This window comes from Odontesthes bonariensis, chromosome 11 (genome assembly GCF_027942865.1).
Source record: "Odontesthes bonariensis isolate fOdoBon6 chromosome 11, fOdoBon6.hap1, whole genome shotgun sequence".
NCBI classification, from domain to species: domain Eukaryota; kingdom Metazoa; phylum Chordata; class Actinopteri; order Atheriniformes; family Atherinopsidae; genus Odontesthes; species Odontesthes bonariensis.
Window position 1 is genome coordinate 16,247,932 of NC_134516.1, and position 26,073 is coordinate 16,274,004.

General features: G+C 40.2%; 1 protein-coding gene and 1 non-coding gene across 4 annotated transcripts in view; both read left to right on the top strand.

Annotated features, from left to right (window-relative positions):
* Window positions 1–111: 111 nt before the first annotated feature.
* On the top strand, window positions 112–185 carry trnai-aau (transfer RNA isoleucine (anticodon AAU)). The gene has a single exon. It is a non-coding gene; the product is annotated as a tRNA-Ile (tRNA).
* A 4,414-nt stretch (window positions 186–4,599) lies between these two features.
* Window positions 4,600–26,073, top strand: part of LOC142391715 (FERM, ARHGEF and pleckstrin domain-containing protein 1-like) — a 53,744-nt gene continuing 32,270 nt past the window's right edge. For all 3 annotated transcript variants that reach the window (XM_075477719.1, XM_075477721.1, XM_075477720.1), the window contains exons 1-2: window positions 4,600–4,819; window positions 10,634–10,852. In XM_075477719.1, the coding sequence (XP_075333834.1) occupies window positions 10,679–10,852 (174 nt within the window). In that variant the 5' untranslated portion in view covers window positions 4,600–4,819; window positions 10,634–10,678. The remainder of the gene's footprint in view (window positions 4,820–10,633; window positions 10,853–26,073) is intronic.

The window sequence follows — 26,073 nt, forward strand, 5'->3', positions numbered from 1 at the left end:
AAAATGAGTGTCACCGAAAACGTTTTAAAAAAAGAACATCGAAGTGTAATACATACGGTACCAGAGAAAACTAGCCGGTTTTTAAAATCTATGTTTCAGAGCCGTAAGCATGGCCGGTTAGCTCAGTTGGTTAGAGCGTGGTGCTAATAACGCCAAGGTCGCGGGTTCGATCCCCGTACGGGCCATCATCGTTTTTCTTGATAATATTCTTTTCAGGATTGCAACAACTGCAATCGCAATGTCATTTTTTCGCTGGAAACACACACTTCACATTTGCTAAATTGAAAGTATGCCACATAACAACCTACTTGTGGAAAAAGTATTATTATGTGTTATTATATGTGCAACTGAGAAAAGGTCATCAAATGACATCAAACCTTTGCCCAACCTTGATCTTCTGCTGGATGAACATATCAACTGTTTTACTTGAATGTTCTTCTGCTGCAATGAAGCATTTGCAAAAACATTGTTATAACAGGAAGTCGTATCATAAAGGCAGCTACTGTCCAAGTTTGCAGAATTCAAAATTAATTTTTTTAAATCCCCCATTGGGGGATGAATAAAGTATTTTTCTATTCTATTCATCTCATAAAATGCACGAGGCATACCACTTGGTCAAAATATAACTTGGCTTAAGCAAAAGAGCTGTCGTCTAACACCTATTGAATCAATGTTAATAAAGTCAAGACACCCTTGCTTTCAAGAACAAAGAGGGATTTTTTTAAATTTCTTATAATATAAGTATTAAACAGGACCACTGTAGATGCCTTATGCCATAGAAAAACTATCATCTCAAATCACACAACAAAAAAAATCTAAATAACTGTTTATTCACTGCTTTGCTTGAGAGCCTCCTTCCAGCTGTCCAGCTGTCCTGTTTGGCTCTCCAATAGTCATCCACCTCGGCTTTCAGTCCGTTGTGATCAGTGGGCACTTGGTAGATGCCTGAGGAGTTGAAGGGGGATGCAGTGCAGCGGGCTGGGTGGTTGTCTCTATGTTTAGAGGAGTATTTGATATCGCGTGCCTTCTCAAGATGATCTTTGACTGATCTTCAAGTACCTCACAAGTCCAGTAGTAATTCTCCTTTGGTGCAGAACGTCTCTGGCTGGGAGGAGAATGTGGGGATGAGCTTGGAAGATGAAAAGCAGAGCTAAAGGATGAATCTGAGAAGCTTGCAGAGGAGCAACACGAGCTTGGGGAGGAAGAGGAGAGGGTAGGGAAGGAGCTTGAAGGAGAGCTTGGTGCTGAACTTGAAGGTGTGGTAACCGGTGTGTCAAGGTTGCATCTGGATGGGGAGCCTCTGTGGGGCTCTGGTGCTGATACTCTTTTAAGCACCAGCCTTGGGCTTGAAGGCCTGTGGATGTTTTGTAAGAGGGCAGAAGTCCATGTGTAGTGCAGATCATTCTGAGGAGAGAAAACAAACCCAACCTTGATCTTCTGATGGATGAACATATCAACTGTTTTACTCGAATGTTCTTCTGCTGCGATTCAAAGACCAGGTTTGAATCGTTCTGTGCGTTTCAAAAGCATACCCCTAGAAATGAGAATATAATTGGTGTAAATACAACTTCGTTTGAAGCTGATACAGCACGCTCTTCTGTTATATTGACTAATTTAATCAGTGCCAAATCTATCTGGAACTTCATTGTACAATATAGACTTGGCTAAGGGGACAAATAATTGAACAGTGAATTCTCCATATATTTACACAGTTCTGGTCTGAACTTAGCATTCACTGATAAAATACATTTAATTGTTGGTAACTCATGCTAATAACATTATGCCCTTCTGAAAGGGCTTTCCCAACATCCTGAGCTATGCCTGTTTCCTAAAGAAAAGTGGATACATATCCAATCACAATTCAGAAGCTTATTAAAAGTTCCCAAAACATTCCTTCATAGATGCAGCTTGAAATTCAATATTAGTTATGTCGTATTATATATATGTTATATATATAAATTTGCCTGTATGTATTATTTTGGCTATTCTGTTGGATAACAAAAGTCATCCATCTACTTTCAGATCATGCAATTGTCTAAATTGGATGACCTTTTTAAAAAATGCTGCTAATATACTCACATAGCCTAGCTTAAAAACTTGTTAGACGAATGCTGGATTGAAATGCATTGTCTATTTCTCCAAAACTTATTATTCTAACTTGTGCAAAAATCCTATTTTTTAGTGGTGTAAACTGTTATCCAGGAACTTTATAGACTTTAAAAGGGTCGTAATATATCAAGCGTCAGTGACATTTTACGAGCTTACTCTAAAACTTAAATTAGCTAAACTAACTGAATCGCATTTTTGCAGAGTTTGCGCAAAGTCTCACATCTTCCATTGTCGGACAGCTTCTCTCTTTGTTGGTCATCTTTCTCGAAAAATTGTCGAATGTAAATTAAAATCTTTTCGCCTTACTTGCTCTCCCGTGCCGTTGATGACGACGATTAATATCGTGACGAAAGGTTCGAATCCTGACGCGTACTTTTCTCAGGGTTTTATTCTCAACTTCTATTTGTTTTGTACACTATCTTAAAACTGGTCTAAAGCTCAACAGCTGTTCAAATTAAACTTCACTCACTTTTATTTCTCAGATATATACCAACAAAACTAATTCAAAATTAATTTACATCCTTCATGTCAGTGCAGTTTGCTTATATGAAGCATATATTTATGTATAGAAAGAATTGAATAGAATAAAATAAAAAAATACTTTATTCATCCCCCAGTGAGGGAAATTCAAATTAGTCAAGTAGCTCAAAAATGTTTAGATATTTACAATGATTGTAAACAATGTAAACAATGATATATTTACAATATATTTAGGATATATTCAAGCATTTTCTTTGAATTGGCTTCACAAACAGATTTTCAGTTCTAATTAGAGTAACTCGAAACAGATGTGTTAAAAAAAATAACACCATATTTTAATCTTTCATGCACTGGAGCATTATTTGGATAGCGCTGTGTGTTATTACATGTTGAGTTTGAAATAACAAAAGTGTTATTTTAAAATATATATTTTTTAAATTAGATTAATTAGTTTAGATAAAGTACCTTTTTTGGAAGGAATAAACCAGTGTTGTGTTAAGGAGAGAAGCCATTTTAGATGAGATCTTTTGGTGCTATGTTACACGCATTCACTCATAAAGAGACATCCTTTGTTCTCATTTCTTTTCTTCTTTTGTGCCAAAGATAACCCATTTTGTATTTTCACACAAACGATGCGATTGCCGAAAAGCTATTTGCTGAAAATTTGGCATAATCTGGCATGTCATGCAACAAGTCCTTAAAATAATTGGAAGAAACTGGACAATTGGTGGAGAAGACAAAAAAAAAAAAATGTGGCCTTTATAATCAAGTTATGATGTCCATGAGAAATTGGGGGGGGGGGGGGGGGGGCATTATTGAAGCAGTGTGGCATCATCTTGACAGAGAACAGAACAAAAGGCAGCCAACATCCAAAGAAGAAGCCTGGAGAACTATTCCTGAAGAAATGGCAAGAAAGCTTGTACTGAAAGGTTCAGGCTGTGTTGAAGAATACACGTGCTCATACAAACTATTGACAGTTGACTTCCAATCACATTAAAATTGTAATTTTCTTTTTGTCGTTCATACTTAGTTGTACCATTTACATTGGTACATTCATCAAACAAATGGCTGTTCTGTATATTTATGATAAAAACTACTTTGGTGATGAATCATTTTAATTTATCCGAAGTGAATTCTACAGTCGACCTGTCCAGGGTGTACAACGCCTCTACATCTGGGATAGGCTCCAGCCCCCCCCCGCGACCGACGGATTAAGCTGGTATAGAAAATGGATGGATGGAATTCTACAGTCCTTGGTGTGACATTAAGAAGAAACTCATTATACATCGATTGTGAAATGAATCGGTGAACACAAACCTAAACCTCAGTGTTCTATGGAAGTTTTTCTGTGCCATCAGAGTTTGAATACAAATTTCTAATATCGAATTTTTACAGCATCAAAATCAGACTCTGAATTTGAAAAACCAACAGTGGAAAAAAAAAATTCAGTGGAAAAAAAATCAACTTCAAAAAATTCAGTGGAAAAAGAACCAGACTCAACGTCTGGGTAAACAGGGAGAACCAATCGATCCCTGTCTCAATTCATCCAACGGCAGCCAATCAAGTTACGCTCCATTGGACAGATCAGCCATGTCCACCAACAGGTGATGGTGGTTCGGTGAGTGAGTTTACTTTATTTGCCATTTGTGTTAGTAAAATTGAATAATAGATATTACTCAATATCTATTGAGCTGATCTGATGAATTGAGACAGGGATCGATTGCTTCTCCTTGTTTACCCTGATGTTAAGTCCGGTTCTTTTTCCACTGAATTTTTTTTTTTCCACTGTTGGTTTTTCAAATTCAAAGTCTGATTTTGATGCTTTAAAAATTCGATATTAGAAATTCGTATTCAAACTCTGATGGCACAGAAAAACTTCCATAGAGTCCCCCCCCCCCACTCAGACTATTTCCACACACCACCATTGCGTGGCGCTGTTGCGTCGCACTTTCTCCCTGCCTGACACGCCGGGGTGCACAGTCAGAGCTGGAGGCGGTGCGTGTGTCTTTATTGTTCAACTCGAAAGCAGTCTCCGCGGCTGGTCACATTTATCTCAATGGCTGCCGCGCAGAAACCACGTCCCACCTGAGCGGGAGCGGTTCAGCTGCGAGGAGAGAACCACTGAATCCAAACTACAGCCCTGTGTGGGATTTACCGTCTGCGTGGGAAATAAATTAAAAAAAAGAAGCTCTTTCTGGGGGACAGTCTCTGGATCCTGCAGGAAGACGGGGTAAGGAAATCATGCTATCCGGATAATAAAGCGAGGTTACACGTAGCCTCTCTGGTATTCCCAGTGTAGGGGACACTTTGATGCAGATTTACAGCATTATTGCAACAAACGTACGAGTTTTGAGAGGAATGGTTTTGTCTTTTTAAAGCAACAGTGCTTTTTGTTGGTAGGTCGGATACTGTGAATCTTAGCTCGCTTCCATTGCAGCCAGCCTTTTTCTAATCTGCTGAGCTTTAGGGGGGTCCATCTGAGCTTCTTTTACTGTAAGCTTGATAGCAGTATCCTCCAGTGGGTGCTGCACATTTTTAGATTCTTATGAACTGTATAGTGTTACAGTTTTAGCTGCTTTATAGGTTATTTTGTGGCGTGTTTCCTTATATTTTCAGCATTCTTGCATTATTAATTCTTTTCCAGCAAGCATTACAACTGCCACACTTTTGTCAAGCCACATTTACATTAATCAGAGCACACACACATACTGTACACACACACACACACACACACACACACACACAACAACCAGTTCCTTGACTGTGAACAGGTTGTCTTGCTGTAACCTACTGACATCTTTGTTCTGGCCCTAAAGGATTACTCTGCTAACCTACATTCTGTGGATTGCTTTTTGCCAACTGTGCACTGAATGTGTGTGTGTCTTTAAATGTATATCACACAGTGGTGTATCTGTTTATTACTTCCCCCCCCCCCCCGACTTGGGTCAGAGGACAGGGTCACAAAGGAGGCAGTACCCAAACATCAGCATCGTCTCACTCATTGCCTTTTTGGTTTGTGGAGCATGTGGTTAAAACATGGCCTTTTTAAGTGTTTTACATTCCCGTTGCCCATTCACATTTGCCATCGATACCGCACAGTAGAGTCGATGGTTCATTCTCTTTACGCCCTCACAATAGAGATTCTCCTGAGGGCAGTAGAGCGGCTAAATGAGTCTACCAGTGGGGAGAAGGGAGTGTCACCTTGATAAAATGTGGTCTCAGGCACAGCCATTAATCTGTCAAACCACACAGGTCTAGTTATAGATCTGGGTTTCATTTTACTGTTGAGTCATGGACAATACAGCCAATAATTTTGTGTAAGAAATACAGGTGGGGACTCTCTTTAGGCTCTTTTTTTCCAGCTATGGATATCCTTGCATGAGCTTAAGGGATGTCTATGAAATGTAATGTTTTAAGTACAAAGTCTTCTTTTTCAGCTGTAGAGGTTCTGAGGTCCAAAATATTGTGGCAAAAGAGAAACATAAATTCCACATTTTAGAAAACGCATTAAATTTGTGGAAAACGGTTCAGTCAACCTTTTGGAAACTGTGACATTGGCGAGCACGTGACATTTTAGAAAATGTATCATTGCAATAGGACAGCATTTTTTTCACAATGACAACAAAGAAACATTTAAAGAAGGTGATATTACACAAAGCATGACATTTCTGAAAACATGCTGAAACAAGAGGTAGTTAAAAAGTTAAAATGATAAGTTTTCACTAAAATGTCACTGTGCTTTCTATGATTTTGGTTTTGCGGTTGCATTTTGCACCTCAGGGCCACCGTACATTCTCACGGCTCAAGACTTCCGAGGAGCAGGACTCTGCTAACATGATCCCAGTCGTCTGGGAATAGCTAAGGAGGAAAGCTCTGTATTCGGCTTGTTTATTTTGTGTTATTTTTAGTGGCATTTTTTTTTCCAGTTGACCCACATATTCCTGTTCCTTTGTGTCTTTAATTCTTTGTTTTGACTCTGATGGCTTTTAAACTCCACCAGAGCTTGAATTAACTAAATTAGAACCCTAACAGAGTATCATTTAATTTTTTTATTTTTAAAGATGATTCAATCATGTTTATAGATTTAACTGAATATCTTCAGGGTTTGGGCTGTTGATCAGCTCAAACAAGATAATATTGTAAAATACATCCACTTGGGCTTTAGGAACTTACAACAAAGAAATAAAAACAGATTAACAGTTGATTAACATCCCTGTCAGCGCCACACTATGTAGCGGTAAAGATTAACTCACTGAAAAGGGCCAATTTTCCAAAGGGAATACTTGTGCAACTGCTGTGGGAACCGCAGTTCCACAGTTGGTCATCACATCCCTTTTAGTTTAGTTCGGACTTCTTAATCTTCACTGAGTTTGAAAAGTCCCTCATCAAAGGGCTGATTGTAAGACCTGTTTTATAGCTGGCAACCATTTCCTGTTATGTAACGTTTACGGTATGTTGCCTATAAATATAATATCAGATATTTTGTCCTCTTGTCGTTAAGACCTTTTTATCGAGCTTTTAAACCAAAACGAAAGCAGTCTTTGGGTTTTCTTCTCTTGCTAACCAGAACAGATAAGCACACGAGCCCTCATTAGTGTCTGTCATAAAACATAGACTTTCGGATCCTTCACAATTGAAGGATTACATACAGATTGCTAATCTCGTTGCTTCTATGACATAAAGCCCTCTCTGTGCATGTGTTCCACACACTCGCATCCGATTCCCAGGGCCAGGCGTCCCTCTCGCAAGCTCTTGGGAAACTTTCAGCTTACACCAGTTCAAAGGCTGCTCAAGAGGCCTTGGTGAGTTAAAGCCCTGCTGCTGGACGGTCCCACAGTAGCTTCTTTTGTGCCTGCTGTGTGACCAGCTTACTCAGTATTCCTCTCTTGCACAACTAACCCCATGTATAAATCCTCCCAGCCCCTACTAAAGAGATAAAGAAACCTCCAAAATTTCCAGTCTGTAGAATTAAGCGATGGTGACACTGATCCCAGGGTCTTAAATTAGTCCAGACAACATTTATGGGTTAATTTGTGATGGAAAACGCACTGGAAACGCTCAGGGGGAAGCTGTGCTGTGTTTTGGTGCTCAGTAAGGTCCTTGTTGATGAGTTTTTTTTATTGAAAGGATCAAGACAAATGAAGCTAGAATATGATCTGCTTGTGTTTGTCAGCACCTGCTTGTTAGTTAATGACAGTAAGGGCTGTAAAACTCGTTCTTCACTTTACACTTGTTTCGCTTTGAAGAGCGACACAGAGAGTAACAAGTAGGTGGCCCTGAATGAGCTGGTGCAAGGTTTCAAGAGCAGAATATTAAAGTACTCCTAAGTAGTCCATGCAGCAGTCCAAGGAGGACTGAGGGTTTTCTAAAGTTGTGTCTGTTCTTGATAGCCAGCTACTCTCCTAAACTGGCTGATACTGAGCTACCAATAAGCTTTCATTTCAATGCTGTGGGGAAGTAGCAGGCAACAACAAACCAGTGTTCCCACAGGTGTAATGAGTAACTTGAATGACAGGTCTCTCTATTGTTGGGTCACTTCCTTGGCACAGCTCCAGTTTCCACTTTCAGCTTTTGTCACGGAAGTGAAGAGGGATAATAACCTGTGTGTGCAGGCAGAGGGATAAGTTTCAATTTTCTTGTTTGTTTTGTGTCTTTGCATGAGTGTCACCTTAATGTTTTACTTGTAGCTCAGAAGACAAAATGGAAGTAGGCTAATTCATAATATTGTGTTCTTGATGACATTTTTTTTTTCTATTCAATTTGTTAGTAATGTATTCACACTGAGGTCAGAGTTCAGCTCCCCTGGAGCATCTAGACATTGATGGGACTGTCTCGATTATTATAAAATTTGTTTAAAAACAGCCGGTTGAATCAAATAAAAGAGCCCTATGTTCATCATCTCTCCAGGTCATTTTCATCATTTCCATCTCCTTCTTCTATGGATTGATGGCAGCCAATATTCCTCTTGAAGCACTTCTAATATAAATCTGGTAAATGAGCATCATGGTCTTAGTTTTACTCTCAAACCCCTTAGTGTTGCTGTGTGCATATTTTTGTTTTAGAACAACAGTGTGTAACAGTGAGTTTTTTTTAATTTTTGAACAAGGCTGTTATTTAGTGACAAACGTGTCAGTCTCCCAACATTGAAAAAGGTTATGCTGGGTTGTGCCAGCTTCTGGCCCACCAGCCCTTTGTTGGGATTTCTGCACCAGAGTGCCATATGAAGATAATTCAGGTGAGCTTATGAGGGCAAAAAAGTGAGAAATTAACATTTTCACTCCTGTTTACAAGAATTAAACAACCTCAGTGTCACTCTAAAGGCCTTTGTTCTTCATCATTGAGTTCCAGTGACTTCACCTTCCCTAAAAATCACCTCATCTCCTCATGTTATCTCTTCTTAGATGTGGTCAATTTACTCGCTTTTGCCAGTTTTAGGTCTGGGATTTCTAAAATATGTGCATTTACAACCACTGATTCCTTCACTCTGCTCTTTGTCGCCCCTGTGGACAGCACTCTTTGTGTTAGTACCTTTTTATTAGTGATGACATCCCAAGTTATGCAAGATTGAGGCGAAAGCACAGCATGAGCTTTTTCCTGTGTAAAATATGTCCCTTGCACGCATAGGATTAAATAGTTCCATTCAAAGGTCACAAGAATAAAACAGTTCACTTAGCAAAGCGATAAAATATTTCTTTAGCTTGTTCTTCATCTCTATGGTGTACATGCTGTTCTGCAGTGGCTTCACTTGAGGAAAGCTGCATTTTCAGGCACATTTGGAGCACCATCATCAAGATGACACACTGCATTTGCTCTGGAAATTACATCGGACACGGTGAAAGAAGCCCACTCAAACATTGTGAAGTCTTTGATGTTGGTTGACCCTGCTCACTGCACTGCCCATTTGTCCCTAAATATTTACAACAGTCTGCTTATCTTGGATGCAGAGTTACTGGTGGGGAAGGGATGGCAAACTGACTTGTGACTCCAACCTGTTAATCGGCAAAAATTTTCAGTTGTTCCCCGATCGCTTATTGATTCCGTGATTCGTTGACAAGACTGCATGTGAGCAAAAGTGACTGAACTGAAGCCAACTTCACCTCTCACAGCAGATCTTTTGATCTTTGTGTGTCAGGGCAGTGCAGCAGTGTGGAACCCTCCTGTCTGTCTTCTAACACATTCCTCAGCCCTGATGTCACTAACTGTCTGAGAGGGGATATTTATTGTCTGAGGTTGAGGTTTATCAAGTGTGGGACATAGGTGGGGGTGCGCAGAAAGTTTGTGTGTAAAGAAGGGGGGGGAGGCATCTTTGTCAGACCATATCTCATCTGCCCTACTTGTGAAGTTTTGATTCAAGTCTGGACGAGCCCTAAATTGAGCTGTGTTTGTAAATCCCACCTGCACGTTGCCGTAGCTGGAAGATGTGAGCGTCTGGATAGGTGTGAGACATGTCTGTCTGCTTTCTTTGTCCAGAACCAAAGCTCAGCTGATGTCATGCTCTGTGGGGCTGCCCGAGTCTGGTTTATACAACTCAACTGGTTAGAAAATCACTGAAATGTCTTCTGGTTTTAACATTGTGCAAGGTCAATTTAACCCAGACTGAATAACTGTGGGAAGATGTTTCACACATATCCTGAACCTATTAAGCACTGGAGTTTCCCTCTGAGAAAAAGTTTCCTCATTTAAAAAAACAAACACTGAAGACACTAGTGGAGAAATTTAAGCTGTTCTTCATTTCAAAAAGCTAAAGAAGCTTTTAGTCTTATCAATTGTGCACAAGGAGCATTTGAAATCCCAGTAAAATGAGCTTTGGAATGCCAAACAAGGAAATTCTGCACACAAATTTAGCAACGCACTAGAGGTATTTAAAACATGAGCCTCAGACTGAATGTTATAAGAAACACTCCATCCCTCATGTTTAAAATCCCCCACTATGTATTTAAAAAGCCCAGACTCAAAAATATCCTAAATCACAGCCTCAGGAGATTGTTGGCCTCGCCCGTTTCAAGCACAGAGACAAACTGTCGCTCTTTCCTCTCTCCACTAGACGTGAACAGAGGTCCCTGCAGCTCGACAGCCTCTCACCGTGGCCATGGTTGAACCAGCAGACAGGCCGTCCACAGCTGGACAGAGGCTGGGCGCCTCTGAAAGTTTCGGTGTGTCCACCCTGGAGCCAGGCATGCGCCCTCCAGCTCAGCCTCCTGGGCGGCAAGTGTCCATCAGGGTTCAGATGCTCGATGATACACAGGAGGTCTTCCAGATCACGGTGAGTGGCATCTTTTTGGATGATTACACTTAATTTTTCAGTCTAGAGGGATGTACAATTGAATGTGTTGGAGGGAATTTGGTGTATTAAACTATAAAGTGCTCCTTGTGAGCCAGTTTGCCTTGGTTTCTCAGTCGTTACAATTGTTTTGACTACTAATGGTACAATTTAAACCTATTATTTATTGCTTTTACATCAGTTAGAAGGCCAGGATTGTTGGTTACACCAAAAACCTTGTATATTCATCTGGCTAATTGTGATCCTGTTCTTTTTATGAACCATTATATGTGACTCTTTCAGAATTGTAAAAATGACTTGATATGATCATGTGTATCCCCAAAGTTACAGTTGGTAGTTGAGATGCAGAACTATCTTTTATCCTTTTTGTTTTTTTTTCCCCCAAAATGTAATCTCACTTCAATGACTGATGCAAATCTGCCTAAAAACCCAGGTGGTGTGGCCTATCAGTGTAGATATATTTAAATGGTTTTCCTCATTATGCAATCTGTCTCTGTTTGTTCAAAGACGACTGCTCCATTCACCTTGTGTCTTATCTCAAATCTTCACTTCCTGGAGATACACAGGAAGTGGGACAGAGTCCAGCTTCCTGTCTAAGCGTGCCACACCTACAGACCCCTGATCCTGCCTCTCAGTCTTTCTCAGCAGCATCTGCCTCTACATCTCGTGGATTTAACTCTGCTTTTATGGCTTGTAAATAATAGGTGGTCCTCTACCTGCCACCAGCTTTCCATTTCAAGCCGCTGTCTGCATTATCTTATTTAACCAGTCACCGATATAACTGTATAACGCTTGTATGTTCCAGCCAGTGTTCACTCTGTCGGCTCACACAGTACTTGCATGTGTTTTAAATCTAGCTTGGAACATGTCAAGCTTGCTTGAGTGGTGCTTGCGGTGTGTGTGTGCGCTTCTTAATGCTGTTTAGAGAAAGGGTTCCTCTGAGAGGCGGCACTGCCAGCGGCTTTAAAGACACTGGTGCTACCGCAGTGCATCGGCATGTCATCTCTGAGCAGGAGGAGTCTTGAATTTCTGATTTAATGACTCTCACGAGTTGACAGAAAGCCTGGTTTCCTGCCTTGCTCGGCGATGTGCACGCCTTTTAGAAAACCCAGCTGCTGCGTTATCAGGTTTTTGTGATGGTAATTAAGAAAGAATCCAGTGTCTCAGCTCTGTTGTTGAGTGTCCAGAGCCGCTGGTCCAGGGAGCCGTAATTGGCTCCTGTGAAAATGCCAAGAATGTATGTGGCTGTTAGTGCCTGAGGATGCGTCTGTGGCTGAAAGGACAGTCTGATGGAATGCTGGGATCTGTATGAAGAATGTCCTCTACATGTTTATATGGTTTTTGAGTGCTTTTAAAAATCTTAAATTGGTGTCTTTTCAAATTAAAGTAAGAACACTGAGCTCTTTGTGAAGCAGCAGCCATCCTGATGAGAGATATCTGCCTTTTCCAATCCCTAGCTTTACGCACAGTCACAGACGTAGTAGAATTGTTTCTGGGGAACATATTCAGGTGACCACAGGAAAGCAAAACACAGCAGCTGACAAAATTGCTTGGGTGGGGATTGTTTTGTTGGTTTGCTGTGGCATAAGCCAAATGTGAACCAGAAGTTATGACAATAAAGGAGGGAAATGGGAGGAAAAAGTGCTTGGAAACTAAACTACCCTAATTATTGACGACTGTTTTGGGTGCTTATTACAAATTCGGTGGAATAAGGGAGCCATTGTCTGTTCAGTTGTCTCACCTAATCTGCCCTTTTCTGCAGCAGTGCCCTCCAGTGTATTTGCTCAGTAGGTATAGTGTATGTCTGAATCGAGAGATAAGTCAGCAGCTTACATCAGCGTTGATACTCAGTCGGTGGTTCTATCATTACAGAAAGGCAAAGTGGAGGGTAGCTCATTAACCAGCCTGTTATCTCGCAACCTCTGTCAAAGTGCTGTGTAAAAGTTGCAATCAATTTTCAGGCTTCAAATCAGTACATGTTGCAATGTTGTATAAATCATCTGTAGTGCTTTCCATTGCGATAACTTTCTAAACTAATTGTTGTAAAGCATGTTGCTTAGACATATTTCTTTTAATATTATGTCATTTCCTTTGGAGGAAAAATGCACACATTTGTCCACGTGGTCTTTGGTCATGTGAGCCAAATGCTAATGTTACTGCCTATACTTTTTATTGCATTTATTGGCAAGTTGGTGTGGGTTGTCATGTGGCTGCAGCAGGTTTTCAACCATTGATGGTTTCTCAGTTCAACAAGCAAAAAATATTCATTTGTGACAGATTCATTCGACTGTGTGAAGTCGGTATCAAGCTGTTTCGAAATTCATGCATCCCTCATACCTTGTTGTTGTTGACCGTTTGTATTTCACTTGAGGTTTAGTTTTAAAGAGCTTCTGTTGTTCACTAGTGAGAACAGACTCATGCTTTGAAATTAAGAATGTTCTGCTACAACGTGTGTCCTCGGTAAAGAATGGTTTCTTAGACCCACATGGTTGACAGTTGTTTCCGAAGCTTTCATTCTTAAAAGTCTGTGTCCTTATGTTGCTTCTCATGTTCATAACATTAGCTCTATCCTCAGGCTTTCGGTTGGGAACATGAACACCGCTCAGCAACATGAATGGACTTTAGTCAGATTCTCATTAAAGTTAACATGGAACCCATTAGATCTGATGGAGACAAAGCAGAATTTCAGCTGTTTTTAGAGTCACAAAGTCTGAATACCATTAAAACGTCCTCATGGAGTGGCATGAGAAATGAGCTATTCAGCTCCAGTACACAATGTTAGTAAAATACTTATATGTAGTTTTTATATTTGGGCATTTCTTGTTCCTCTGAGTAGACATTGAGAAATGTACGTTATCTGAATGCGTATTACATTAATAAAACATTGTGACATGACCAACACACACTACACAAAGTACACACACATACAGCCTTGTGATGCTGGACTCCATAAGTGTCATAGGCTTCTGTCTTTTGGACTCCTTGAATGTTGCAACACAACTATACATATTCACACACGACACACTTTGAGGCCTCATCAATATGGAATGGAGGCAGCTCAGTGAATGCGTGTGTTCACTCCCACATGCTAAATAATTGAAGGTAGAGCGGATGTGCTCTTTGTTTGTGTCTGTGTGTGCTCCTTTCTTTTTTTTTTTTATCTCACTGGGAGCTTTTCTAGTATAACCACTGACCTTGTTGTGACCAGTAGCTCTGTTGGGGACCAAAGCCAAGTCCTAAAGAGCCAAGACATAATTTCTGGAATTGTGGTTAGGGTTAACCGTTCCATTATGAATGAAATTCAGTGCATTGTCATCGTAAGAATAGCTTGGCAAGCTTTTGTGTGTATTTGCATGTTCTGGGAATATTGGATTACATTGTTTTTTTTCGCCTCATTTTCTTTGGGTTGCTACACTATCTATGTAATCTGTTGTGAATTAAACTATTTTTGTAGATTCTTTTGCGAAAAGTCAGACTGTAACTGCTTTTGTTTCAAGTCTGTGGAGGGGATGCATGAGCCAGATTGCTCTCAAAAGACTCATTCATTTGCACATTCATGTCTACACTTTTAGCCCAGTCCTTTGATTGTTTCCTTGCATGACAGAAAGGGAAATTGAGAGAATGTCTTGCAAATGAAACGTCCTGTTTCATATTCTGTCAGGTTATCTTCTGGTCTTAGTATCACTAATCCACAGCTGAAAATAATTCTCAACAAATAGGCGGTTTGGTCTTTATTTTAGCTGTATTTTACACAGTAGTCTTTAATGGGAAAAGATGGATTTGTGGAAGCCCCTGGGTAATTTGGTTGTGCAAGTTCAAACTAGTCAGAGGAGTTTTTTGTTTGTTTTCTTTTGTTAATGTCAGCTCTGAAAACATCTTCTTTCTTTTTGCCCTACCTGTCTTTCTTTTCTTTTATACTGCTGACTTTTACGGTTCATCATGATTGTCACGCATCTCTTAAAATAGCCATAGTCTACTACACACAGATATCCCTTATGCTGACAAAGACGAAATCCCGCTGATTCCCTGGAGATCTCTTGAGCTCCGTTAAGCCTCCCCCCGCGGACCTTCCCTCACTAAGAAATCTCATTTGCTCGCGTGATGCCTTTATGAAACTTTAACTGGTTCAAAACCTGCACATCTGAAGCCACGTCTGTCCCGATGAAGCTTTCCTCACATTTAGTCTTCCCTTTTCTTTATTTCCAAGATGATTTAATGTTGAATGTGCCATGTTTTCTCCCATCTATTGATTTCTGGTGTAAGATTGGTTGTCTTGTCCAGCGTGCTTACTTGACCTTAATCCCCGTAAGACCATCCAATATATCTACACCAAGATTGACTTCCTCACTGGATGACAGAAGCTTTAACATCACACCATCTGACTGCAGGAGTGAGAGGAAGTTGAGCACATTCTGGTGCATCAAGATCATTATGATGGTTTTTGTTGCATGATTGGATTGTAGCTCCATGATGTGCTTCATTCGTGACCATAGTTGTGTGTGTAATTTTTATTCTGTGTTAAATAAAGCTGTGGAAATTTAGGACTCAAGTGGGGGAAGGGTTATGGGGATTAAGATGATAGATCAGCTTTATAGATAACATCATTTGATGGACATAGCCTGTGATAAATAATCGAGAAGCCCCTGCCACTTTCTATAACACACACATGCTTCTTAGCTATGATGTGGAGCAGTTGGCATTTTAAATGGATGGGCCTTTGTGCTGTCTGCTGCTTGGAAGTGAATGTGGAGAGCAGATTTAAAAAAAAAAAAATAAAAAAAAAGGGGGTGACATATTTTCAAAGGGATCCTAATAGAGAGAGAAAGCAATAAAGTTCTGACATGGATTTTACTATTTGAAAGAATTGGTTCCTGTTGGTTTGAATGCGAGTATCTATTGTATGTGGCTCAGATGGTTAACTCTAGAGCTCCTTGTTCTGGTAAAACTCATTTGTGGGTTGACTGTGTTTCATTCCTCCTCCACAACAGAGGCTATTATGGCCTTAAAGAGAAGAGGAAATTAGTTTTGATGCAGTCTTCCATTGATGTGTTGTCATGGCAAAAAGGTAGAGTTTTGCCCAGTTCTAGATGACTTTGTCCTTCTTGATTTGTTCATGTTTGAAAAGCTTTCCCCGGATATGTGGAGCAGCCAGCCAGGGAGGAGTTTACTTTCTGGGTTGTAAACATGCAATAAATAATTGTAAGGGAGAATTAGGCTTCTTGTGCATTTTACAGTAACGTTTAGGACGTTTGGAATTGTATATAGTCGATCAAAATTCTTGCTGAAAGTTCTGTAGCTGTTGAATCATCATAAGTTTCAAAACATCATGTGAGGCATCTGTTTTAAGTTTGCAACGTTGGACACTGTCAAAGAAATAGACAATTTTGAGCTGAAAAGTTATGTGAAGATTGTCTTTGAGCTACCAGTTTGGTTTGTGTCTTAGTGAGGAGAAAGAAATACAGCCACAGAACCGAACGACTCCGCTCTCCATCCAGCAGCCTCTCTGCTGTGCATGCTTCTATTGTTCTGACCTGTTTTGGTCGTAAAAATACGCTCGCATATAATTTAGTAGCCAGCTGTACTCAAGTGAGGAGTCGCCAGCTGGTCACGGAAAGCCCTGTTTGTGCACTATTTTGCCGCAAAGCATATTTAAACCCAGCACAACAACAAAAAAATTCTCTCACATTTACACTGGAAAGAGAAGAAAGAAAGACACAAGTACAAAATGGAGTTTTGAAGCTTTGATTTCAACTGGTTGTGTTTATTTATGTCTTATAAGGTTGGCACAAATCCTGACACTTACGTTCCAGTGTTTTGAGTATGTGGGTAGATCCAAGGTGATGGTTAAAGACAGTTATTCAGGATGAGGCTATGTGAATTTATTTCTCTTCTCTTCTTTTCTCTTGGAGCTCTTACAGAGTTAAATGTAGTAACGACAAGCTTCATTTATCATCATCTGCAAAGATCTGCCCTGTGCATGTGTGAGAAAAACCCATATTTCTTCTCAATCTTCACTATAAACACACTAAGCCCATATTGATGCCATTCACATGGCTGCACAGCGGCAGTGCTAAACCATGTCACATGGAAATTTACATCTGGTGGATTTGTGCATGTTATAAGCTTAATTACAGCTCTATCGAGATGAATATTTAATCAAATTTGTCGATGTAATATCCTCTCCTCGATTGTCTCATAGACGGAGTAACCTGCAGTGTAACGTTTTTTTGTTTTTTTTTAGCAAGATCTTTATTCCTCGATCTTAGTCTTTTCTCTTGTAGAAGTGACACATAATTAATAAAAATCAAACAGCAAGACATGCATCTAACCTTAATGTTTCCCATCTTGATGTTTTTCTGTATCAAAAATCCGTACACGATTATGTTGCAAAGAATAACTTTAAATTTTCTTTATAGTCAGCAAAGGGTAAGGGGTAGTAACAGCTGGCAAAAACAAAATATAAAAAAACTCACAACTCATAAAACTTTGCTGGAAAGTGCAACTTTATGTTTTGTTGATGTTTTGTTTACATAAAACAACTTTTAACCTGAAGAGCTTATATTATGCTCATCTGAAGTTGCAGAATGATATCTTGGGGCTTAAACAATATGTTTTAATGCTTCACTGTATAAAAATACTCTGAAATACTCTGTTTTGACTCTCACTTCTCTAAGACCCTCTCCTCCGAAAAGTTTAACTTTGCTTTGACTGGTCCAGAGTGCAAGGCAGCTGCTCAGTCTTCGTTTGAGTTGTTCCTGGCTTTCAATTTTGCAAATGCGTTACATGATAATGGCATTTAGCAAAGGAAGTAAATGCTAGATGATAAACAAGGTGTCAGGCAGGAGTGAGAAAAGGTGTTTTCAGTGTAGACTTTTTGTTTTATTATTATTATTTTAAAGGTAACCACATATTTTCTAATGCTTCATCTGTCTTCTGTATTGTAAAACTATGCAGTATGTAGTTTGCTAGCTTTAGCTTACTAGCTTTATAAGCCAAGTGTAGCAGATGTTTAGCTAAAGTTAATTTGTGGTATCATATTGGCCAAATGTTAATGAGCGAAATATGCTTTGTTTATTTCAGCGAGTGACCCGAGTTGTGGAAAATTAAGAGGCTTGCTAGAGTCTCATACTGAAGAACTGTGCTGTATTGTGTAATGGTTGGCATTTGCTTTCTCATTCCTGTGGTCCAAAACTTCAGTGGGTCTTCTGACTCTGGGTTGACTTTCTTTTAAGCTGTTTTTCCTTCCTTCTGTGCTTGCTTCCAATCTCTGACCTGCCAGAAATGTACATGCAGATCATATTTTAATAGGGATGACTGAAGTATATAGATGATGATATTTTGTTTTTTCTCTAAAGTCTCGAGAACCTTGGGGATTGGTTGAGCTGTTTCAGTGGATGCGTACGTATTACTCTGCTTTTGTGCACGTGGAGCCACGTGGAAGCATTTAAACGTGCTGAGTTCAAAGACGGGACCACAGACAGAGCTGCCCTCAAGCCAGGAAGGAAGGAATGATATGAGAACGAGAGATTATTGCTTATGATTGGAAGACTGTTCCTGATGGAGACGCAATTACTGAGAGATTGTTTCTAAATGGGAGCAGAATGAGTGTAGAAAAGAAGTGAACAGGGCCCCCACTGAGGGACGAAAAGGAGATGTGGTGTTGCACTCACTGTTGTGGAAAAAGAGACGCACATCCGTCTCCCACAGAAGCCCAGTGAGCAAACACTGGCTGCTCTGCTTGGCTGCAGATCACGTTTTTGTGCGTTGGTGACTGCAGTGAATGAGGTCCCCGGTGAGGAGGTCTCATCAGTGGAAGAGCTGGGCCTCTTTTAGGGTAACGGCTGTACCCCTGCTTCACTGTGCTTCCCAAAACCACCATCCTAATTTAGCTGTTATTGTAGATTACAAGTGTTAGTTTGGAGCAGCCAAGAGCAGCTGTTGAGGTGGGCTTGTGGTGAAGCTTTCACTGATGTTTCTATAAGCTTATCCGGTGGTTTAATCCTTTAATATGATCATACAGATCGTAATTACATTCTGCGTTAGACAGGGGATTTGGTTTTTTTACGCTTAATATGTTATGATAATGTCACAGCTTTCAGTTTGGCAACAAAAATTTATTTTCAAACTAAATGATAAATCAACCATTGGCTGTTGGCGGGATTATTGCGGATGAGGTTGTTGCTGAAAAGAAGGTGTGTTGCTGTTGGGTTCAGGCTCCAATTTATTCAGCCACCAACACATCATTTCAGCTTCATATTGAGCCGCAGCCTTTTTTTTTGCGCACAAGAACGACAGTCGCGTATGTTGAGTCAAGGCAGATGTCACTCAAATAGGGGAGCTGTGACAGGACTGCTGACTTATTGGCCTGTGCAGCTTGTGGCTCCAGCTGCCTCTGCTGCTGTAAATCTTCTCTCCATGATGGATGGGAATGTTTACTTTGTGTCAGGGTGTATTCCCTTGGCACAGGTGATTAAGTCACCAGTGAGGTGGATTGTGTTAAAGAAGGAGGGCTTTATCTCTAGTGAAGCGCACCACATACCAGATTAAAATAAGAGTGGTTAAGAAAAGCAAACTGGTGGTTACAGCTTAGGATTTTCTCTAAATTAACGAGCAAGAAATCATCTGAAAACTCTAAAGGGTCTGAAAACTCTTTGTTGGTTCTGTACAATGAGATGGTTCAACACTTGACTCGTGATTATTACACTTAAATTATGATTAAAAGAATGATCAGTACTAACTGTACATGACCAAACAGCTGACAAGGGATAAGTATATTAAAATAAGACTGTCAGTCAACTATTTCTTTCTCAGTTTGGTGGTACTATAACGTGAGCTTTGTTTGCTGTGTGTGCTGGTATTGGCTCTCAGGCTATTTACCGTATGCTCTGTCATATGATAATAATGTGCAGACCTCAAAAGAACTACACCCAGATAAAGAGAGGGCTGGAGTGGAGTGAGTGGGTCACTCCACAACCTGAAAGTGTGAACAGAGCTGTAAATTAATGGTGGAAAAAGTTTTACTGTCTTAACCAAAGCTTGCCCCAAACATTACCTGAACACCACAGGAAATTGTGATCTAATTTAAAGGCAAATTGTTGCCTCCAGTATCCTAAATAAGATTTCTGCCCTTTTGAGAGTGTGACGTGTGTCCCCTTATTGAACCTTCGGTTGGCCAGTCTGTTGCAGATCTGAACCAGACCTTGTGACCTCACTCCAAAGTCTTTGGGTGTTGTTAAACATGCGCGTGTGTGTGTGTGTGTGTGTGTGTGTGTGTGTGTGTGTGTGTGTGTGTGTGTGTGTGTGTGTGTGTGTGTGTGTGTGTGGAAGCATGTTGCGCCCGGGCCCTCCAGAAGGTGAAGTGTTCCTTAATCTCTTTCCTTGCTCCCTCCTCATCTCTGTCTGGATGTTTTCGAAAAAGCTTCTCTGGAATTCAATGGCGTCTTCCCCGCTGTGTCCCTAAGTTGATTCTCTGAGAAACAAGCTGAGGAATGTGGCCTTTTTTTTTTTTTTTTTTTTTTTTACTAAAAGTGAATATAACATGCCCATTCTTCCTGTCAAGCTGTTTCCTCATGCGCAAGTCCCAATCTGCAGCATCAAACGCCTCGTATTCAACCACAGTCTTTTGAAGAGAAATCACATTTACACCTTCAGCAGGGAATTTACAAGCTTGCACCCGTTGATGATTGATCTGTATTGTTTCTTATTCTCAGATAGACTTTGTTTTGTAGCTCATTGCAACTATTTGGGTGTATTTCATTAGAGGTTGAGAGGCTGACTCGAAAGATACCCGGGTGTTCATCATCATCATCATCATCATCATCATCATCTTTTTGATATCCCTGAGGGTTTAGTTGAAATGATAAAGTCAAGCTGTTTTATCTGTGGTTTCCACACCCTTTTATTCCCCTTTAATCAGCTCTTTTTAGCAGCACATGCATAGACATGCACACAAAGTAAAACACATGCCACATGCTTTGCATCTGTGACTCGTTTTAGTGGCTGCTGTTTTGGCTGTGAGGTAAAATGGGGTGAAGGACCTGAGGCTGCTGTAATGGCTCTGGTTTTAATGATGCTGTTCAGCTTCTGTTATTTATATTGTTGGTAGAGAGTATATTGTATGTCCTGTTAATCATTTTCTTTGTTTGTTTAAGTATGCAAAATGGCTACTCATAGTGCCATAAGACGCTTTAGATAAGCTTTCAACATCCTCTTCCTTGGTGGCGATACAGAGGCTTTTTGGAGCTTCTGGAGCTTTTTCGTGATAGCACAAACTCACCCACAACCAGTACACAAGAAACTAATTGCTTTTTATAACGGTCCAACATTATGCATGCATTCCCCTCTGCTGTTCAGTTTAATTGTCGGCCTCAAGTGTGCTGTGAGCCGTAACATCCACACTCACACACACACGCATGCATGTTTATACTGCACAATGCTGTCTTTATTGGAGCCTGCTGGTATTTTCTTCCTACCTCATCAACATTGTTGCTAGTTTGATTTCCCAGCGCAGGCAGGTATTTGCCGACATGCTCTTTATCAAAGCCGTTTGTCTGTGTGCGTATGAGACCCCCGAGTTCTTTCCCTGCTGGTATTGAATAGGAACTAGCTTTGGCGTCTTTCCAGTGGGTTAAGCTGTTTAACGTAATCTGAGCAGGAGGATGTGATTGGTGGACAGTTGAGGAGGGTGGAAGCCTCACCCAGCTGTCTTCTGTTTTTCTTTTCTTTTCTTTTTTTTTCTGGATGAGAAATGGTACCATCCAGGCCAGTGGCATCTTTTAACCTTCTACCAGTTTGCTATTGAATGTAGCTCAGATATTGAAGAGATAAGTTAAAAGTTAAAGTGTTTTAGAAGCAGAGCGTTTTATCTGCTTGACTGTAGATTAAGTTGGACAAGAAGAAAATTTTTCTGTTGTATCTAATAACTTGTTCACTCCCCCATTCTAGAATTTTTGCAAGTAATGTGTTTGCTCTGGTGTTGTCCTATCATAAAAGCTGTATCTGTGGGATTGTATTACCGTTTCTCCAAGCTCTGTAAGGGCTGCCTATCAATAGTTAAAATCCTATGACTGGTTGGTTTCTGGCCTTGTAAGTTATATCGATTTGTGATTTTTATATATTAAACCGGATTCTGTACAGGCTGTTTTATAGACCGGATTCTGTGTGATGTTCCCATATCTGACTTTGTGTCTGTTGTAAACACAAGCATCGACTAAAGTGGCAGCGATCAACTGAAAGCGGGTCAGGAAGCAAAATGGTGGCTGCAAGAAGAGGAGCCTCTGTATTTGTTGTGAGTTGTTGGGGGAAAAAAAAAAAACCTTTTTCCATGCCTCTTTATATGCCTATTCTTTAATCTTTAATGTGAGGAAAATTCTGAGGCAACTTACTTATTCAAAAAACTCAAGTTAAATCCACTAAGTAGTGTTTCTTTGTTTTTGTTTTGTTCTGTTTTGTTTTCCCCCTTGCTCTCATTTGAACTTTTGGGTGCACATAGACGTCCAAGGTTTGGGCAGCTTATATCACTCGGGTTGTCTCGTACCCTCCTATATGATTACAACTTGATCCATGTCAAGTTATGATATTTAAAAATGGTATAGACTAGCCATGACATTCAAAGTAGTTGCATAATATTGTGTTTTGTTATGTGCTTCACCTCTTAGTGGTTGTAATGTCAGTTAACTGCTATATATATACAAAGTAAGATACAGAAAAATTTAAATAAGTTCAGTTTCCGGAAGTTACTTTAAAATTCCAAGGAAATGCACATGTTAAACATGTACATAATAATTAGTTATTTTCGAAAAGGCTATGACACTTTAAAGTGTCCGTCATTAGGCAATCTCAACAAGCTGTGGGTAAAAACTTCCTGACATTTTGTTTCTCTGACATAAAGTAAGCGGTTGCTTGGTGAACACTGCTCAGTGGGGATGAGGAACAACAGCAGGGTATCTTTGTGGTCTGTCTTCTCATTTGACAAGCTATACAATTGCATGAGGCAGCAGCAAATAAAGCAGCAACATAAATACTAAGGCAGGACTAAAGCAGCACTATGACAGTTTCTTTAGCAAAGCACAACGAAAACTTGATTTTCTTTTTTCCGAACCACTGTGCTCGGTCATTGCAGAAAGGAAATGTGCGCAGGCTATTCAACATGGCGGGGTACATTATTTTGACCCTCTGAGAGCAGCTTCCAATCTGTTGTTGCTGATCAACTAATGGCTAGTCAAACTTTAGTCCTCCCTAGAGTGTTAGAGATCTCTGTCTTTGTGCTGTAGTGCACGTTGCTGTAACTCGAGCTGGGTCTTCTGTGTTGAGTTTTGGTCCACTGACGTGCAGTTGAGCAGCAGGACGCAGCATGTTTTCTGGTATGAAGCCTTCTGAGTTTGATGATAAGGCTGACCGTGAAGGGAACACAACATATACAGATTCACAGCTCAAATTGATTCACAGTCCAAACACTGGAATCCTTTTTTTCCTATCCCTCACTGCCCTTGTATCTTTTTCTCATGATTTCTTTTTTTTTTTTTTTTTTTTTTTTTTTTTTTTTTTCTTGCTCAGGGTATTTTGTCTTCCAGAAAGGGTTATTTTTCCACTCTGTGCCTGCTAGAATTCATAGCTGTGGACCGAAGAAAGAAACTGAACAGTTTTGAGGTGTTTTTTTTCTCCTTTTATCCTGTGGATAGCTCTTATCATCAGTCTCACCCATCTGGTTTCCATCGCCATTGACATCAGTCAGTGAGCAGCAGTCCAGACCGGGACTAGAGAATAGTTCCTTTCGAACACTCCCTATAGAAAAGCAATTTGCCCCAAGACATTTTCATTTGTTTCATATGTGCGTGCAATAAAGAGTTATAGTTCTCAAATACCATTCATCTTTTTGGTTTTCAGGGGTCATTTGCATCAGTGATGCTGTGAGACTCTCTGTACACCCATGGCAGATGGTGAGACTGTTTTACTTGGCCATGAAGGAGCTGAACAAAGGGGGAATGAGGGAAAATAATTCTATTCATCCTCCATTTATTTGGAGGATGAATAGAATAATAGCTTCTTTTATGGTAAATAGGAGGATGTGCTGTTAGATAAACTTAGAGATTGGTGCTGGTGTGACTGTGTAGCCACCAGCCTGATTGTTTTTTTGTTTTTTTTTACTATAAGTGATGCCTTTTCATTATCCGCTCAGCTCTAACATAAACGAAGCTTTGACCTCAGAGAACTGGTAATAAACAAGTAGTTTAAAGGTTGGAGAGGAGTGATATATATATATATATATATATATATATATATATATATATATATATATGTTTTCTCAGCTGCTGGCCTCAAGGGGCCAAAAGTTGTAAGAAAGATTGTAGAAAAATGTGAGCAATAACTTTGATATACCACATCCTAGTTTAGCTAGGCATTGACTTTGCAGCGTGAGAGAAGTGTTGGTTTAAAAGGAGTGAGGAAGTAGGGGAGGAAGTGTGTCTGTTGTGTGTTTTAGCTGGCCGATGATTCTGCTGGGTAACGGCGAGGTTGGCGAGTTTGGCAAGAAAAGACAGACATGCTGACAGCTTCCTGGCAAGTGTCCCTGATAGGCAAACAGTCTTAAGTAGAGCCTGGACAGGAGACAAGTGATGGTGTGGCGTCAAAGAAATCCAAGAGATGAGGAAATAAGCTACTAAGTAAATTGTGTTTGAGTTAAAACTGTGTTGGGAGTAGTTTAGGTTGAGTTTGTCTGAAATCCACCGCATTCAACCTGCTGACCATAATGGATATTATTATACTTGGTTGTGACACAGCTACTATGTAATTTATGTCTAATTCGATGCAAAAATTGAGTCGTAGTCATTTTATGAAAGGTAAACAGAAGGAGGAAACGGCTACAGACAGGCCTCTGTGCTTTTGACTTTCATTGCGACTCTTACTTGATGAAAAAACAAGTTATTTTTCTTCTCAATACTGTCCCATCCGTCAAAATGTGTTGTGTTTGTTGTTCTTTGTGTCACAAACAAGAATATTGGATTTAGAGAGGATGTATCGCTGGTCCCTTTTCATGTCCAGAGCTATTTTGAAGACTTCTAAAAGCTTGGTTGGGTGCTATTTGCCAGATTCCAGCACAGTTCACTGATGGACAGTTAAAGCTCCATGCTAAACCATCTAATTAGCCCCTGCTGGTGTAAGGCCCAAAGGGGCAGCTGTGTGAAACTGGACGCTGCCTTTGGAGGCCAAGCAGGAAGGTTGTTTTTTTTTTTCTTCCTCCCTTTTTTTAGAATCTTTAATTGTCTGTCTGCATGCAAGCAAACAAGCTCACAAATGTTTTATTGTGTGAATATTCACCAAAGAAAGTATCTAATTTTCCAAATGGCATTCCACATCTCCTACAGTAGATCAGACCAAAATTGCGCTCTGAAATACAGTCTGGTCAAAATGTGATTGTGCATAACTTTGTGGTTTTGGCTTACTAAGAAAGCCTCATTGATAGAAGTTGCTGAAAGAAGCGATTGTGATTTGAAGTGAAAGGACGTCAGTCTGGGCTCTGCAGGGACCGGCCAGCTTCCCTTCAGCTGGAAGAGTTCATCACACATGCACACCCAATATTTTTAGTCTTAAGAATGTCATACTAAGAATTTGCGATGAGTCGCGCTATCATTAATATCCGACTATTCCTGTCCTTTCCTCAATAAGTGTGACACAATAGTTTTTTTTTTTATTCTCCTGTTTTAATTCAGCAAAACCTTCATGTAACATGTTTGCCCTCAACTGGGGAACCATTTACTCTTCTGAAAGTGTTGCTGAGATGAAAGGAGATGATGAGAACAGACGGAGCTGCTTCAATTTAAGGTGCCACTTCCTTAAACCTAAAGAGCCCCCTATTATTTCTCTCGGTCACTCTCTTTTATTCAGTGTGCTGCAACTTTTTGTGCATGTAAAGGTCTGCAAAGTCCACATCAAAGAGGGTTCTCCTCCATGAAAAACACCAGTCCTGAACTGCCTGAAACCCTTTGTTCGTAGTTCAGGCTTTTGTTTCGTCACTTATCTACATCACCATGTAACACATTTGCATAATGCCTGTTTAGTGGTATTTAGTGGTCTGTTGAACTGCTGCTATAAACCAAAAAACGTGCTGCCTTTTTTATCCACCTGCTGACCAATCAGACCAGACTGGGTTGGTTGTTAAAGAAACACGAGCTAAAACGGAGCGTTTCAGGCACAGGTTGACAAGA